This window comes from Miniopterus schreibersii, assembly GCF_964146895.1.
Source record: "Miniopterus schreibersii genome assembly, chromosome: 19".
NCBI lineage: Eukaryota > Metazoa > Chordata > Mammalia > Chiroptera > Miniopteridae > Miniopterus > Miniopterus schreibersii.
Genome location: NC_138119.1, coordinates 29348797 through 29362815, shown reverse-complemented (window position 1 = coordinate 29362815; position 14019 = coordinate 29348797). Strand labels below are relative to the sequence as shown.

The 14019-nt window shown below is 38.0% G+C and overlaps 1 protein-coding gene across 1 annotated transcript in view; it reads left to right on the top strand.

The window, feature by feature from the left end:
• The window catches only part of LOC308548711 (complement receptor type 1-like), a 134266-nt gene that overhangs the window by 43230 nt on the left and 77017 nt on the right, over positions 1–14019 (top strand). The window contains exon 5 of the mRNA XM_081120666.1: positions 620–808. Within this exon, the coding sequence (XP_080976792.1) occupies positions 620–808 (189 nt within the window). The remainder of the gene's footprint in view (positions 1–619; positions 809–14019) is intronic.

The following is a 14019-nucleotide window of genomic DNA, read 5'->3' as shown; positions in this document are numbered from 1 at the left end:
CCTCTTGTTAGAGTGCCACCATTTTTGAACTACTCCAATTTTATATTGTCAACTAGTTTAGTCCATATTTATTTTGATCGATTAATTCACGACTCTTGTGTAATAGTCAGCGCTTACCATAGCATTCCTTGAGTACCACTGGCCAGAGTGCAGTGAAAAAGGAGGCACGTGATCCTTGATCTTTAGGATCTTGTCTCCTGAGAGGAGACTGAGCCTGAAGTGACAAGTCATCATCAGTTTGCCTTTCAGACTGTGGAAGAGCAATCTGATCGAGGGCTATAAAGTCTTCCTAGGGGAGAAGGGAGTGAGAAATGAACTCAGAAAAAATGGGAAGGGTGCATACCTATAAATATATTTTAAAGCCAAAATTATTTCTCCTGTCTCTTCAGTTTACTGTTGAATGAATATTCAGTTTATTCCCAAAGTAAGCAAAAGCTAATAGATCTTATTTAAAACAAGCATCGCTTACAGTTTGGTAAAATCCTGGCACAATCACTTCCAGTTTTCCCAAGGACCTTTCCATTCATTCTGTACTCCTTGCCTGCTCTCAGGCCTTAATCTGGGGTTTGTGAAAAAGAGAAAATAATTTACTTTCATGTTCTTATTCTGTTATGCCCAGATGTATGTGAAGACCCACCGAAATTCCATTCTATGCTACCCAAGGGTAATATTACACCCCCTTATAATATTGGGGTTGAAATAGACTATGAGTGTCTCCCAGGATATGTGCCTAAGGATCCTCCTCTTCCGACCCGTATTGTTTGTGACAAGAATGCTGCCTGGACAAAGATCATGGAGGCATGCACAAGTAAGTACCCAAAACTTTTATTTTTATTACTCTAAAGTTTTTCACACATTGTACAATGTAGATTGCACTGTTACAGTGATGGTTTCCTCAGGTGCATGTAGATTTTTAATAGCCATGTATTTTTTCAGGCTTTGAAATTCTCCAGGAAATTTTTTATTAGACTATTGTTATTCTGGGGCAATGTGAATCTTAAGTTTGGCCATTAGTGACAACATGGATGGCCCTTGAGAGTAGCATGCTCAGCAAAATAAGTCAGAAAAAGCTAAGAACCATATGATGTGACTCATATGTGAGATACAAAACTGAAACTCGTAGACATAGACAGGTTTGGTGGTTATCAGAGGGATGTGGGGGTGGGGTAAAGGGAAAAGGGGACCTAATATATGTGACAGAAAATGAACTGACTTTGGGTGGTGGGTACAATGCAATAAACAGATCGTGTATCATAGATTTGTACATTTGAAACATGTATACATTTATTAACCAATGTGAATCCAATAAACTAAATAAAAATAAAGAAGAAAAAAGTATTTCCATGAATTTAGTAGAGCAATGTATAGCTTTTATTTTATTCAAATCTCTTTTGATATTGTATACAATAACAAATTCGGAAGTGGGTGGGGCAGACAGGATGAAAGAAGGTGAAGAGAATAGCCAAAGAGCATATATGCTTATCCCATGGACACAGACATCAATGTGGTTAGGGCCAGAGTGGTAGGGGGGTAGGGCTGGGTCTAGGTAGATGGGTTCTAAATGTGAAAAATGGGGAACATGTGTAATAATGCTAACAGTAAAAAAATTAAACAACTCATCAGAAAATGGGCAGAAGAAATGAAAAGACATATCTCCAAGAAGACATACTTATGGCTAACAGACATTTGAAAAGATGCTCAATATCACTAATGACCAAGACAGTGAAAATCAGAACCACTATGAGATCCCACATTATACCAATAAAGATGGCTGTGTTCAAAAGTCCAACAAACAAACAGCATGGGTTGGCAAGGATGTGGAAACAATGGAAGCCTTGTGAGCTGTTGGTGGGACTGCAAATTGGTGCTACCACTGTAGGGTACTCTATTGATATTGCTTAAAGAAGTAAAAATAGGTCTACAATACAACCCAAAAACTGCAATTCTGGGTATTTATCCAATTAATTAAAAAAATACATGGACACATATGTTCCTTGCTGCATTACTTATAATACCCAGGATGTGAAAGCAAACTTGGAGTTCATAATTACATGAATGGTTAAAGAATTTATGTATATACACACACACACACACACACACACACACGTACTGGAATATTGCGCTAATATAAAAAAGAATGAAATCTTGCCATTTGCAAAAACATACATGGCCTTAGGGTGTATTGTGCTATGTTAAATAAGTATAAAAGAGAAAAACAAATACGATATAATTTCACTTATATGTGAAATCTAAATAAACACACAAAACTAAACAACACAAGAACAAACTCATAGAAGCAGTGAATAAAGGGATGGTTTCCAGAGGGGAGGTGGATGCGGGGATGCATGAAAAAGGTGAAGGGAAATACTATTGTTATAAATTTTCACCATGACAGTTGATGGTAGAATTAGTTGGATGATCTCATGGTAAGGTATAACATTTTCAAATCTATATTATATACATAAAACTAATACAATTGATAAAATATTATATACCAACTATACTGAAATTAAAAATATAAGAATTGAAAAACCTAAGTAAAGGATCACTAGTAAGGAAATTTAAGCAGTAATCAAATACTTCCCCTTAAACACAAGTCCAGGCCCAGATGGCTTCATTGTTTAATACTGCAACACATTCAAAGAGGATTAAATACCAATCCTTCTCAAACTCTTCCAAAAATTCAAAAGGAGGGAATACTTCCAAACTCATTTCATGAGGCCAACTTTTCCCTGATAACAAAGCCAGTCAAGGACAACACACACAAAAGAAATATACAGGCCAATATCCTTAATGAGTATCAATACAAAAATTGTAAACAAAATACTGGTAAATCAAATACAACTATACATTAAAAGTATCACATATCATGATGAAGTGAAGTTCATTTCAAGGATGGAAGGATGATTAAACACTCACAAATCAATCGGTGTGATGCACCACATTAACAAATAAGAGATGAAAATCACATGATCACTTCAAGATGCAAAAAAGACATTTGACAACATACAACAGCTACTTATGACTAAAACACAATAAATTAGGTAGAGAAGAAAGTATCTCAACATAATAAACGCATGCTGTGACACTCAGCTAATGTCATAGTCAATGGAAAGATATTTCATGTTAATGGATTAGAAGATTTAGCATTGTTAAAATGGCCATATATGTGAAACAGTATACTGAAATCTTTTCCTGTAAAATCAGGAACAAGACAAGGATGCCCATTCGCACCACTGTTATTCGACAGAGTACTGGAATTCCTAGCCAGAGAAAATAGGCAAGAAAATGAACTAAAAGGCATCTAAATTAGATGGAAGAAGGGAAGCTGTCACTATTTGCATATGACAAAATTCTCTATATAGGAAACCCTAAAGACTCCACCAAAAAACTTTTAAAGAAAATACACAAATAAAGTTAGTTGCAGGATACAATATCAGTGTACAAGAATTCATCGTGTTGTTACATATTTTGAAAAATTTCCTATATTGGGTTTTTAAAAATATGTCTTCATTGCTTTCAGAGAGAGATAGAGAGAGGGAGAGAGATGGAGAGAGAAAGAGAGACATCAATGATGAGAGAGTCATTGATCGGCTGCTTCCTGCACACCCCCAACTGGGGATCAACCCCTCAACCCAGGCATGTGCCCTGACCAGGAATCAAACTGCAATCTCCTGGATCCGAGGTCAATGCTCAACTGCTGAGCCACACCCGCCTGGGCTATTCTTACATATTAACAACAAAATATCACAAAGAGAAATAAAGCAAAGTATCCTATTTACATTGGAACAATCAAAATAAAATACATAGGAGTCAACAAAGGATGTGAAGGAACTTTATACTGAAAAGTACATTGTTGAAAGAAATTGAAGAAAACCAATAAATGGAAAGATATTTCATTTATCTTTCATGTTAATGGATTAGGAGATTTAGCATTGTTAAAATGGCCATATATGTGAAGCACTATACAAACTTAATGCAATCCCCATCAAAATTCCAATGGCATTTTTCAGAGAAATAAAACAAAATTTTATCTAATTTTATGGGCCTACAAAAGACTCTGAATAGCCAAAGCAATCCTGAGAAGAAAGAAAAAGCTAAAGATATTGTAAGAGTGAATAAAAACTTTATAGTACACTGACTAACCATGAAATGGAATTAGAATAAAATGTACAGACAAACTGATAAAAGGAATTCACACACTAACAGTTTCCTTATGAGCATATTACAGGCATTAGCAGTCCCAGTTTCTGCTTGTAGAAGATTCGGCCTTGGCCAAGACTTCATGGCTGATGCAAGGTTGCCCAACTGCAGGAATTTAGCTAGCACTGACCAGATCCAGTATGCTGATATCAAAGATCCATATGGCCCTGTCAGGTGTGGCTCAGTTCGTTGGGCACTCTCCCATGTACCAAAGGGTTGCCTATTCTATTCTGGAGATGGCACATGACAGGGTTGCTGGCTTGATCTCTGGTAGGGGGAGTGCTGCAAGCAACCGGTTGTTCAATGTTTCACTCTCCCATCCATGTTTCTCCCTTTCCCTCTCCCTTCTGCACAGCAAAAGAAACTGTCAAAAGACAAAAAGGCAACTGCCCTGGCCAGCATGGCTCAATGGTTAGAGCATCAGTCCTCACACTGAAGGGTTGTGAGTTTGATTCCAGGTCAAGGGCAGGTACCTGTGTGGCAGCTTCAATCTCTGGTCCCAGTTCAGGTGTGTGCAGGAGGCAACCAGTGGTTGTGTCTCTCTCACATTGATGTTTCTCTCTCTCCCTTCCTTCCTTCCTCCCTCCCTCCTTCCCACTCCCACTAAAAATTAATGGAAAAAATATCCTTGAAAATGGATTAAGAAGAACAACAAAACAGGCAATCAACTGAATGGGAATAAGTATTTGCAGAGGATACCTCTGATAGGGGCTAATTTCCAAAATATATAAAGAACTCTTACAGTTCAACAACAACAAAATCTGATTAGAATAGGGGCAGAAGACCTGAATAGACAATTACCCAAGGGAGACATACAGATGGCCTTCCAATATATTAAAAGATTCTCAACATCACTAGTTATTAGGGAAATGCAAATCAAAACCACAATGAGATACGACTTCACACCTGATAAAATGTCTGTTATCAAAAAGACAAGAAATAACAAGTGTTGAGAATATGGAGAAGAGAGAACCCTCATGCTCTGTTGGTGGGAATGTAGATTGGTGCAGCCACTATGGAAAACAGTATGGAGGGTCATCAGAAAAAATTAAGAACAGAGGTAACACATGAACCAGCAACCCTTCTTCTGGGTATCTACCAGAAAAAATTGAAAACACTTATCAAGATATAGGGAACCCTATGTTCATTGCAGCATTATTCACAATAGCTAAGACATGGAAACAACCTAAGTGTCCTTCAACAGATGATTGGATAAAGAAGACTTGGTATGTATATACAGTGGAATAGTACTCAGACCTAAAAAGATTAATTATTGCCACTTGCAACAGTATGGACGGATCTTGAGAGGATTATGCTAAGGAAGTAAGTCAGCCAGGAAAGGACTAAAGCTATGATTTCACTCATGTGGGATATAAAGCAAAAAGCAACACATGGACACAAGGAAACCAGCAAAAAACCCCACCTCCCAGTTCCAGACAACCAAATGGTGGTTACCAGAAGGGAAAGGTGGTGGGGAGAAGATGAAGAGGTTAAAGGCAGGCGAGGGAAGGAGACTAAACTTCACAGTAGAGCAGGCAGATGTCCTATTATAACGTTGTGCACTTGAAATTTACATAGTGTTATTAACCACTTACCCCAATAATTTTAATTTCAAAAGAGTCATATAATTTTTATTATTTGATAGAATTATAAAAATATATATATTTAAAATTTAACATCAATCTGATATAAGACCAATCCAGGGAGTAAGTAAAGAGAGGTTTTTGGGGATAAAGTAGATCTATCTCCTTTCTTCCATCCTTAACCTTATAGGAGAGGCCTCTGCATTCTTTTAGCCTTTAGTGCTTTACCTGATGTGTCTCCATGATATTATTTTACATAATAGTTCTTTCATATTCGTTAGGCTTTCAAGCCCACAGATAATTTCAAGGAAGAGGAGTGGATGAAGTAGAAATTACACTATTCTAGGAAGAATAAAAGCTAACCCAAAAAAATCCAGAAATTCTAATAGCATAGCAATATAGTAATTCAGCTGAAACAGCTAGGTCAGAGAACTTTTGTTGCCAAGCATGATTCATTGATTAGTGAAACAAGAATAAATTCTATTTTAAATAATGTTAAAGTTATAAATTTTGATATATAATTGACATCTATTAACTTATTAAATGCTCAGTTCACTGATACAAAATATATGACATGAAGTCTTATATATTTTTAAAGTTTATTTTATTGTTGACAGTATTACAGATGTCCCTCATTTTCCCCCATTTCTCCCTTTCCACCCAAATGCCACCCACCCCAGTCCTTAACCTGTCTTTTGTCTGTGTCCATGGACTGTGCATATATACTTATAAATTCTTTGGTTAATTTCTTCCTTCCCTCCTTCCCGCCTTCCCTCTGGTTTCTGTCATACTGTTTCATGCTTCCATGTCTTGTGGTCCAATCTTGTTTGTCAATTTATTCTGTTCTTTTGATTCTACCTATGAGTGGCATCATGTGATATTTGTCTTTTTCTGACTGGCTTATTTTGCTTAGCATAATATTCTCCAGGTCGATCCGTGCTGTCCCAAAGGGTAAGAGATCCTTCATTTTTAAAGATGCATAGTTTTCCATGGTATAAATGTCCCACATTTTTTTTATCCACTCATCTACTGATGGGGACTTCTGCTGTTTCCAGGTCCTAGCTATTGTAAATAGTGCTGCGATGAACTTAGGGGTGCATATATTCTTTCTGATTGGTGTTTCAAGATTCTTTGGATATATTCCTAGAAATGGCAGTTCCATTTTAAATTTTCTGAGGAACCTCCATACTGTTTTCCATTGTGTCTGCACCGGTCTGCATTCTCACCAGCAGTGTACTAGGGTTCTTCTTTCTTTACCTGTTTGCCAGTACTCTCTCATTTGATGGTTTGTTGATGAGAGCCATTCTGACATGTGTGAAGTGATACTTCATTGTGGTTTTAATTTGCATCTCTCTGATGATTAGTAACTTTGGGCATTTTTTCAAGTATCTCTGGGCGATCTGTATGTCCTCTTTGGAGAAGTATCTTTCAGGTCCTTTGCCCATTTTTTATTCAGGTGGTTTGTCTCTCTCTTGTTGAGTGTATGAGTTCTTTGTATATTTTGGAAATTAACCCTGTATCAGATGTAGCCTTTGCAAGTATGTTTTTCCATACCGTGGAGTCCCTTTGTATTTTGAGGATGATTTCTTTTTCTGTGCAGAAGCTTTTCATTTTGATGTAGTCCCATTGGTTTATTTTTATTTTCCCCCTCTTCTCTAATTGGATGTATCTTTGAAAATTCCGCTGTGTGACATATCTCTGATTTTACTGCCTATGTTTTTTTTTGCAGGATTTTTATGATTTCATGACTTACATTTAGTTTTTTATCCATTTTGAATTTATTCTTGTGTATGGAGTAAGTTGGTGGTCTGGTTTCATTTTTTTGCGTGTACCTGCCCAATGAAGAGACTGACTTTACACCATTGTATGCCTTTGCCTCTCTTGTGAAATATTAATTGACCATAATGTCATGGGTTAATTTCTGGGTTTTCTGTTCTTTTCCATTGATATATGTGTATGTCTGTTGTACCAATACCATGCTGTTTTGATTAAAATGGCTTTGTAATGCAGATTGATATCTGTTATAGTGATTCCTCCAACTCCATTTTTCTTTCTCAAAATTGCTGTGGCTATTAAGCGTCTTATTTAGTTCCATAAACGCATTTGGAATATTTGTTCTAATTATGTGAAATATGCTGTTGGTATTTTAATGGGAATTGCATTGAATCTATAGATTGCTTTGGGTAATATGGACATTTTAATAATGTTAATTCTTCCAATCCATGAACATAGTATATTCGTTCACCTCTTTGTATCTTTCTATTTCTTTTTTCAAGTATAGGTCTTTATGTCCTTGATTAAGTTTATTCTTAGGTCTTATTTTTTTAGTTGCAATGGTAAATGGTGTTTTTTTTTTAGTTTCTCTTTCTGAGACTTCATTATTGATGTATAAAAATGTTTTTGCTTTTTGGATGTTAATTTCATATCCTGCTCCATTGCCAAATTCATTTATTAAACCTTGGAAGTTTTTGGTGGAGTCTAGTGTTTTCTTTCTACAATATCATGTCATCTGCATATAATGACAGTTTTCCTTCCTCCTTTCCAATTTGGATGCCTTTTATGTTTTCTTCCTGTCTGATCACTGTGGCAAAGACTTCCAGTACTATGTTGAATAATACTGGTGAAAGCTGACAACCCTGTCATGTTCTAGTGTTTAATGGAAATGGTTTTCATCTTTGGCCATTGAGTATGATGTTGGCTGTAGGCTTGTCATTTATGACCTTTATTATGTTGATGTATGATCTCTCTATTCCCACTTTGCTGGGAGTTTTACCATAAATTGACACTAGAGTTTGTCAAATGCTTTTTCTTCATCTATTGATATGATCATGATTTTTGTCCTTCATTTTGTTTGTGTGATGTATCACATTATTAATTTGGGTATATTATATCAGCCTTGCATCCTCGGGATAAATCCCACTTGGTCATATTGTATGAACTTTGTAATGTATTGCTGGATCTGATTTGTTATACTTTGTTCAGGAATTTAGCAAGTATGTTTATCGGATATATTGGTCTGTAATTTTTTTTTTTTTTTTTTTAGTTTCTTGATCTGGTTTTGGAATTAGGATAATACTGGCATCATAAAAGGAGGTTGGAAGTCTTCCCTCCTATTGAATTTTCGGGAATAGTTTAAGTTCATTAGGTGTTAATTCTCCTTTCAATGTTTGGTAAAACTCGCCTGTAAATCCATCTGGTCCCAGATTTTTTTTACTGGGAGTTTTTTGATTACTGCTTCAATTTCCTCAGTTATTATTGATATATTCAGGTTTTCTGATTCTTCGTAATTGAGTTTTGGAAGATTGTCTTTTTATAGGAAATTATCCGTTTTACTCAGGTCATCCAGTTTGTTAGCATATAGTTTCTCCTGTCATTCTCATGGTGTTTTCTTTGGATTCTTTCTATTTCTGTGGTGTCCATTGTTAGTTCGCCTCTTTCATTTCTTTTTTTTTTTTTAATATATTTATTGATTTCAGAGAGGGAAAAGGATAGGGGGAAAGATAGATAGAAACATCAATTATAAGAGAGTCATTGATTGAGCCCGCAACCCGGGTATGTGCCCTGACCTGAAATCGAACCCGATCGCCTGGATCCTAGGTCGACGCTCAACAGCTCAGCCAAGCCCGGCTGGGCCTCTTTCATTTCTGATCTTATTTACTTGGGTCCTCCCTCTTTTTCTTTATCAGTGAGTCTGGCTAACGTTACATCAATCTTATTTTTCTGTTCAAAGAAAAAGCTCTTGGTTTCATTGATCTTTTGTATTTTGTTTTTTGTTTCTGTGTCATTTATTTCTGCTGTGATCTATATTATTTCCTTCCTTCTACTTCGAATTGGCTTTTTTTGTTTTTCTCTTTCTAATTCTTTTAGTTGTAGTGCTAGATAATTTATGGGAGCTTTTCCTTGTTTCTTGAGGTATGCCTGTAATGTTATGAACATTCCTCTCAGGATTGCTTTTGCTGTGTCCCATAGATTTGGGGTTGTTGTCTGTTTATTTTTGTTTGTTTACAGGAAGTTTTTTATTTCTTTCTTGATCTCTTTGGCAAACCATTCATTGTTTAATAGCATGCTACATAGCCTCCATGTGTTTGAATATTTTTTAGGCTTTTTTAAAGCGATTGATTTCTAGTTCCATGCTGTTGTATCTGAGAAGATGTTTGATATGATTTCAATCTTCATGAACTTGTAGAGACTTGTGTTTGTGCCCTAATATGTGGTTTATTTTTGAGAATATTCTGTGTGCACTTGAGAAGAAATCATATTCTGCTGCTTTGGGTTGAAATGTTCTGTAAACATCAATTAAATACATTAGATCTATTGTGTCTTTTAAGGTCTTTGTTTCCTTCTTGATTTTGTGTGTGACAACATCAGTGATGTCAGTGGGTGTTAAAGTCCCCCTCTATGGTTGTATTGCTGTCAATATCCCCCTTACAGTCCACCAAGATTTTTATATTTAGGTGCTCCTATATTATAGGCATATATGTTTATATGGGTTATATCCTTCTGCTGGATCAATGCCTTTAGTATTATATAGTGACCTTCTTTGTCTCTTGTTATGTTCTTTATTTTGAAGTCTGTTTTGTTAGAAATCAGTATTGCTACCCCAGCTTTTTTGTTTGTTTGTTTGTTTGTTTTGTTTCAATTTCTCATGGAATATTTGTATCTATCCCTTCATTTTCAGCCTGTGTGAATCCTTTGCTCTGAGGTGGGTCTCTCGTAGACAGCATATATATGGGTCATATTTTCTTATCCACTCAGCTACCCTATGACTTTTGATTGGTGTATTTATTCCATTTATATTTAAGGTTTTTATTGATATCTATTTATGTTACTCCATTTTCCCCCTTTATGCCTATGTACCTTTCTGTCAATATATTTTTCTTCTTAGAGCAGTCCTTTTAGCATTTCTTGCAGTCCTGGGTTAGTAGTACTGAGCTCCTTTATCCTTCTTTTGTCTGGGAAGCTCTTTATTTCCCCTTCCATTTTAAATGAGAGCCTTGCTGTATAGAGCAGTCTTGGTTTCAGGTTCTTGCTTTTCATTACTTTGAAAACTTCATGCTAATCCCTTCTGGCCTGAAGTGTTTATGTTGAGGAATCTTCTGACAACCTTATGGGGTATCTCATTGGTCACTGATTGTCTCTCCTGGAGCCCTTAATATTCTCTCTTTGTCCTTAACATTTGCCATTTTGATTGTGGTGTGTCTTGGAGTGGGTCTCTTTGGGTTCCTCTTGTTTGGTGCCCTCTGTGCTTTCTGAACTTGGTAGGCTTTCTCCTTCGCCAGCTTAGAAAAGTTTTCTGCCATTATTTCTTCCAACAGGTTCTCTCTCCCTTGCCTCCTTCCCTCCCCCTCTGGCATCCCTATTGTGCACATTTTGTTCTGTTTCATGTTGTCCCACAGTTGCCTTAAACTGTCCTCATGCTTTTTAAGTATTTTCCTGCTTGCTGCTCTGGTTGAGTTGTTTTCCTACCTTATCTTCTAATTCACTTATTCAGTCCTCTGCTTCATTGAGCCTGCTTTTAATTCCTTCCAGGGTATTCTTGATGTTAGATATAGTATTCTTCATTTCTGTCTGGTTCATACTCCTTATTTCTATATGCTTTTTCATGCTGATGTAGCTTTCGCTAAGTTCTTTGTATTTCCCACTAAGTTCCTGGACGTTTCCATTAAGTGTCTTGTGGCTCTCACTAATTTCCTTGAACACATCCAGTAATAATGATAATGATGATGATAATAATGGTAATTGTTTTTTAAAAGCCAGCCAAGTGAATTTTGTCTGGGCAGATTATTTTGTCTCTGGCTTACGATTTTGTATGCTGATTTGGGGCCTCCTGGGAGGTACTTTTGTGGAGCCAATATCAGGAGTTATGTAGGTTTGTCTCCTGGTTTCTTTATGTAGCTGGTTGGTCTGAGGCTCTCTGTGGACCACTTCTACCTGTCATCTACTTTGCCTCCCCCTTCTGGTTGCCTGGTCTTACTCCAGCATCTTCTGAAGAGAGTTTTTACGGTGCAGGTCAGCTTGTATAGCTATTGCTATTGGACCTCTTACTAAGAGACTTCAGTGTCAGGCACTCACTGTGGGGAAATTAATCTCTGCTTCAAAGCCAACTCCTCAGTCCCTACCATATTCTCCAGTTTTAGTTTCCTCTAAAATGACCTGGTGCAGGTTCAGATTGAATTGAGACTGTTGTCTTTTCTGTATGGGCAGTTTTAGGTGTCCTTGGCTCTGTGCAATGGATCAAAAGAGACTCTCATGAGCACGTTACTTGCCCAGGCCCCAGAAAGGGTTTTAAGTACTTCTTCTGGTTCCCAGACTATAGTCCTTGAGAATCTTACTCTTGAAATATTCCCCTTTGAGCTGTTCTCCCTTTCCCCATCAAACTGTGCCCAGCAGTGGGTATTAGGGGCTTCAGTGAGCTGGGCCACCCTTTTTCTGGTGGAGGTGGTGCTCTATCCTGCAGTATAGGTAGGCGTGTTCTACCTGTTCTTTCCCAGTTTTTGTTGTCTGAACAATGCAGACACAAAACCGGTCTTTTGCTGGTCTGCCCCCCCAATATAAGCCAGGAAGGTAGATGCCATGGGGTGCCAACCAATAATAAAACATATAAAGTAACAAACAGGCAGAAAACCAGCTTCTTTAGGATGTGGCACCCTTGCACCACAGGTCCTAGCAGAAGGGATTACAAAGTTAACCCCATGCAGATCTCTCACACAGCTGATCTCAGTAAAGATGGGGCCATGATTCCCATCTCTGTTCAATATCCGGACTCTCTTGAGAGCAGATCAAAACCCCTGCTGTTCCTCGCAGGCAGCTTCAGTCTCTCTCTGGTGGTGAGAAGTCTCTCTTCCCTTTCCTTGCGCCACACAGTTAAAATGCTTTCTGGGGCTCTATACAATGCTGTACAGGAAAGCAGGTGGTCCCTATAGTGCACTGCTGAGGGAAGCTCACAGACCCCTTTTTATTCCAAAGCACACACTGTGGGACAGCCTTTCTTGCAGTCAGCACCAGGATTGAATATCTCCTGCTCAAGCTGCTGCCATTAGGTGTGTTCTTCCACTGGGAAGGTTTGGACCCCACCTCAAAGGCAGACAGCTCTCCTGGCTCCCTCTGCTCGATGTGCATGGGCTCTCCTTCCCTTCTCCACTCCTGAGGGTTTGAGATCCATGCTTTTGATGCCAGTCTGATACTGGACACAATGGGTCTGGGCTGCCTGTCTCCACTTGGGCCAATTAAGCAGAGACAGAGTTGAATCATAGATGTGTGTTTATTCCAATAATGCTGGCAGTATGGGAGAGAGCAGCAGGATTTGAGCACATGAAATCTGCTCTGCTCTCTCCTTACTAGCTGGCTGATTATATAGGGATAAAGAAGAAAGTCTGCATTCAAGGGGAGAAGGGGTGAGAGGATGGCTACAGAGCCTGTGGTTCTTGTGTTTCTTTCCAGGATCTTAAAGTCAGATAAAAAAGAAGTTAACTTTCAATGGGGTTAAAACCCAGCTCTGCCAGTTCCTGGGACCTGAGAATGGCCAGTATTCCAGAGGAAAATTCCTAGAGGGGTTAGTCTCCAGGCACAGCAACAAAATCGAAGTGCATTCTGTTTTTTGTCTGTTCTCAAATTGCATTTTCTTTTGTGAGCAATGGACCCACCCATGTTTCATCTTGTTTTATCTTTTTATAGCCCTGTTTTTCTTCTTGCAGCACATCCTCCAGTTTCCCAGGTTCGGAAGTAAAACTTCTGATCTATAGTTAGTACTGTGAATAATCATTAAACAACTATGGTCCTATTCCTATTAGGTGACTTCCCCCCCTTTCACAACCACTGTCAACAGAGCATGATCAATATCTATGCCCCCAACAAGTCCCCCCTACCAAGGGGAGGGACCTTTGCAGCCTCTAACCGTCAGGCCTTGGAACCAAGCGTGGGCTTTGTGGGGGGACTCTCTCGTTCCAAACCTTCCCCTGTCCTACCGGTCTCTACAATGTTTCTTCAGTGCTCCTTCGTCAAAATATATCCAATCAGCTATATTTCCCTTGTTTTTACTAGCTGCCTATGCAGTATTTTAGCTGAAAATGCAGTCCATGCTTGGGAGCAGGGGCACTCAGCTTCTTGTTAGAGTGACACCATTTTTTAACTACTCCAATTTTATATTGTAAGCTAGTTTAGTCCATGTTTATTTTGATCTCTTAAATTCACGATGCTTGTGTAATAGTCAGCACTTACCATAGCATTCCTTGAG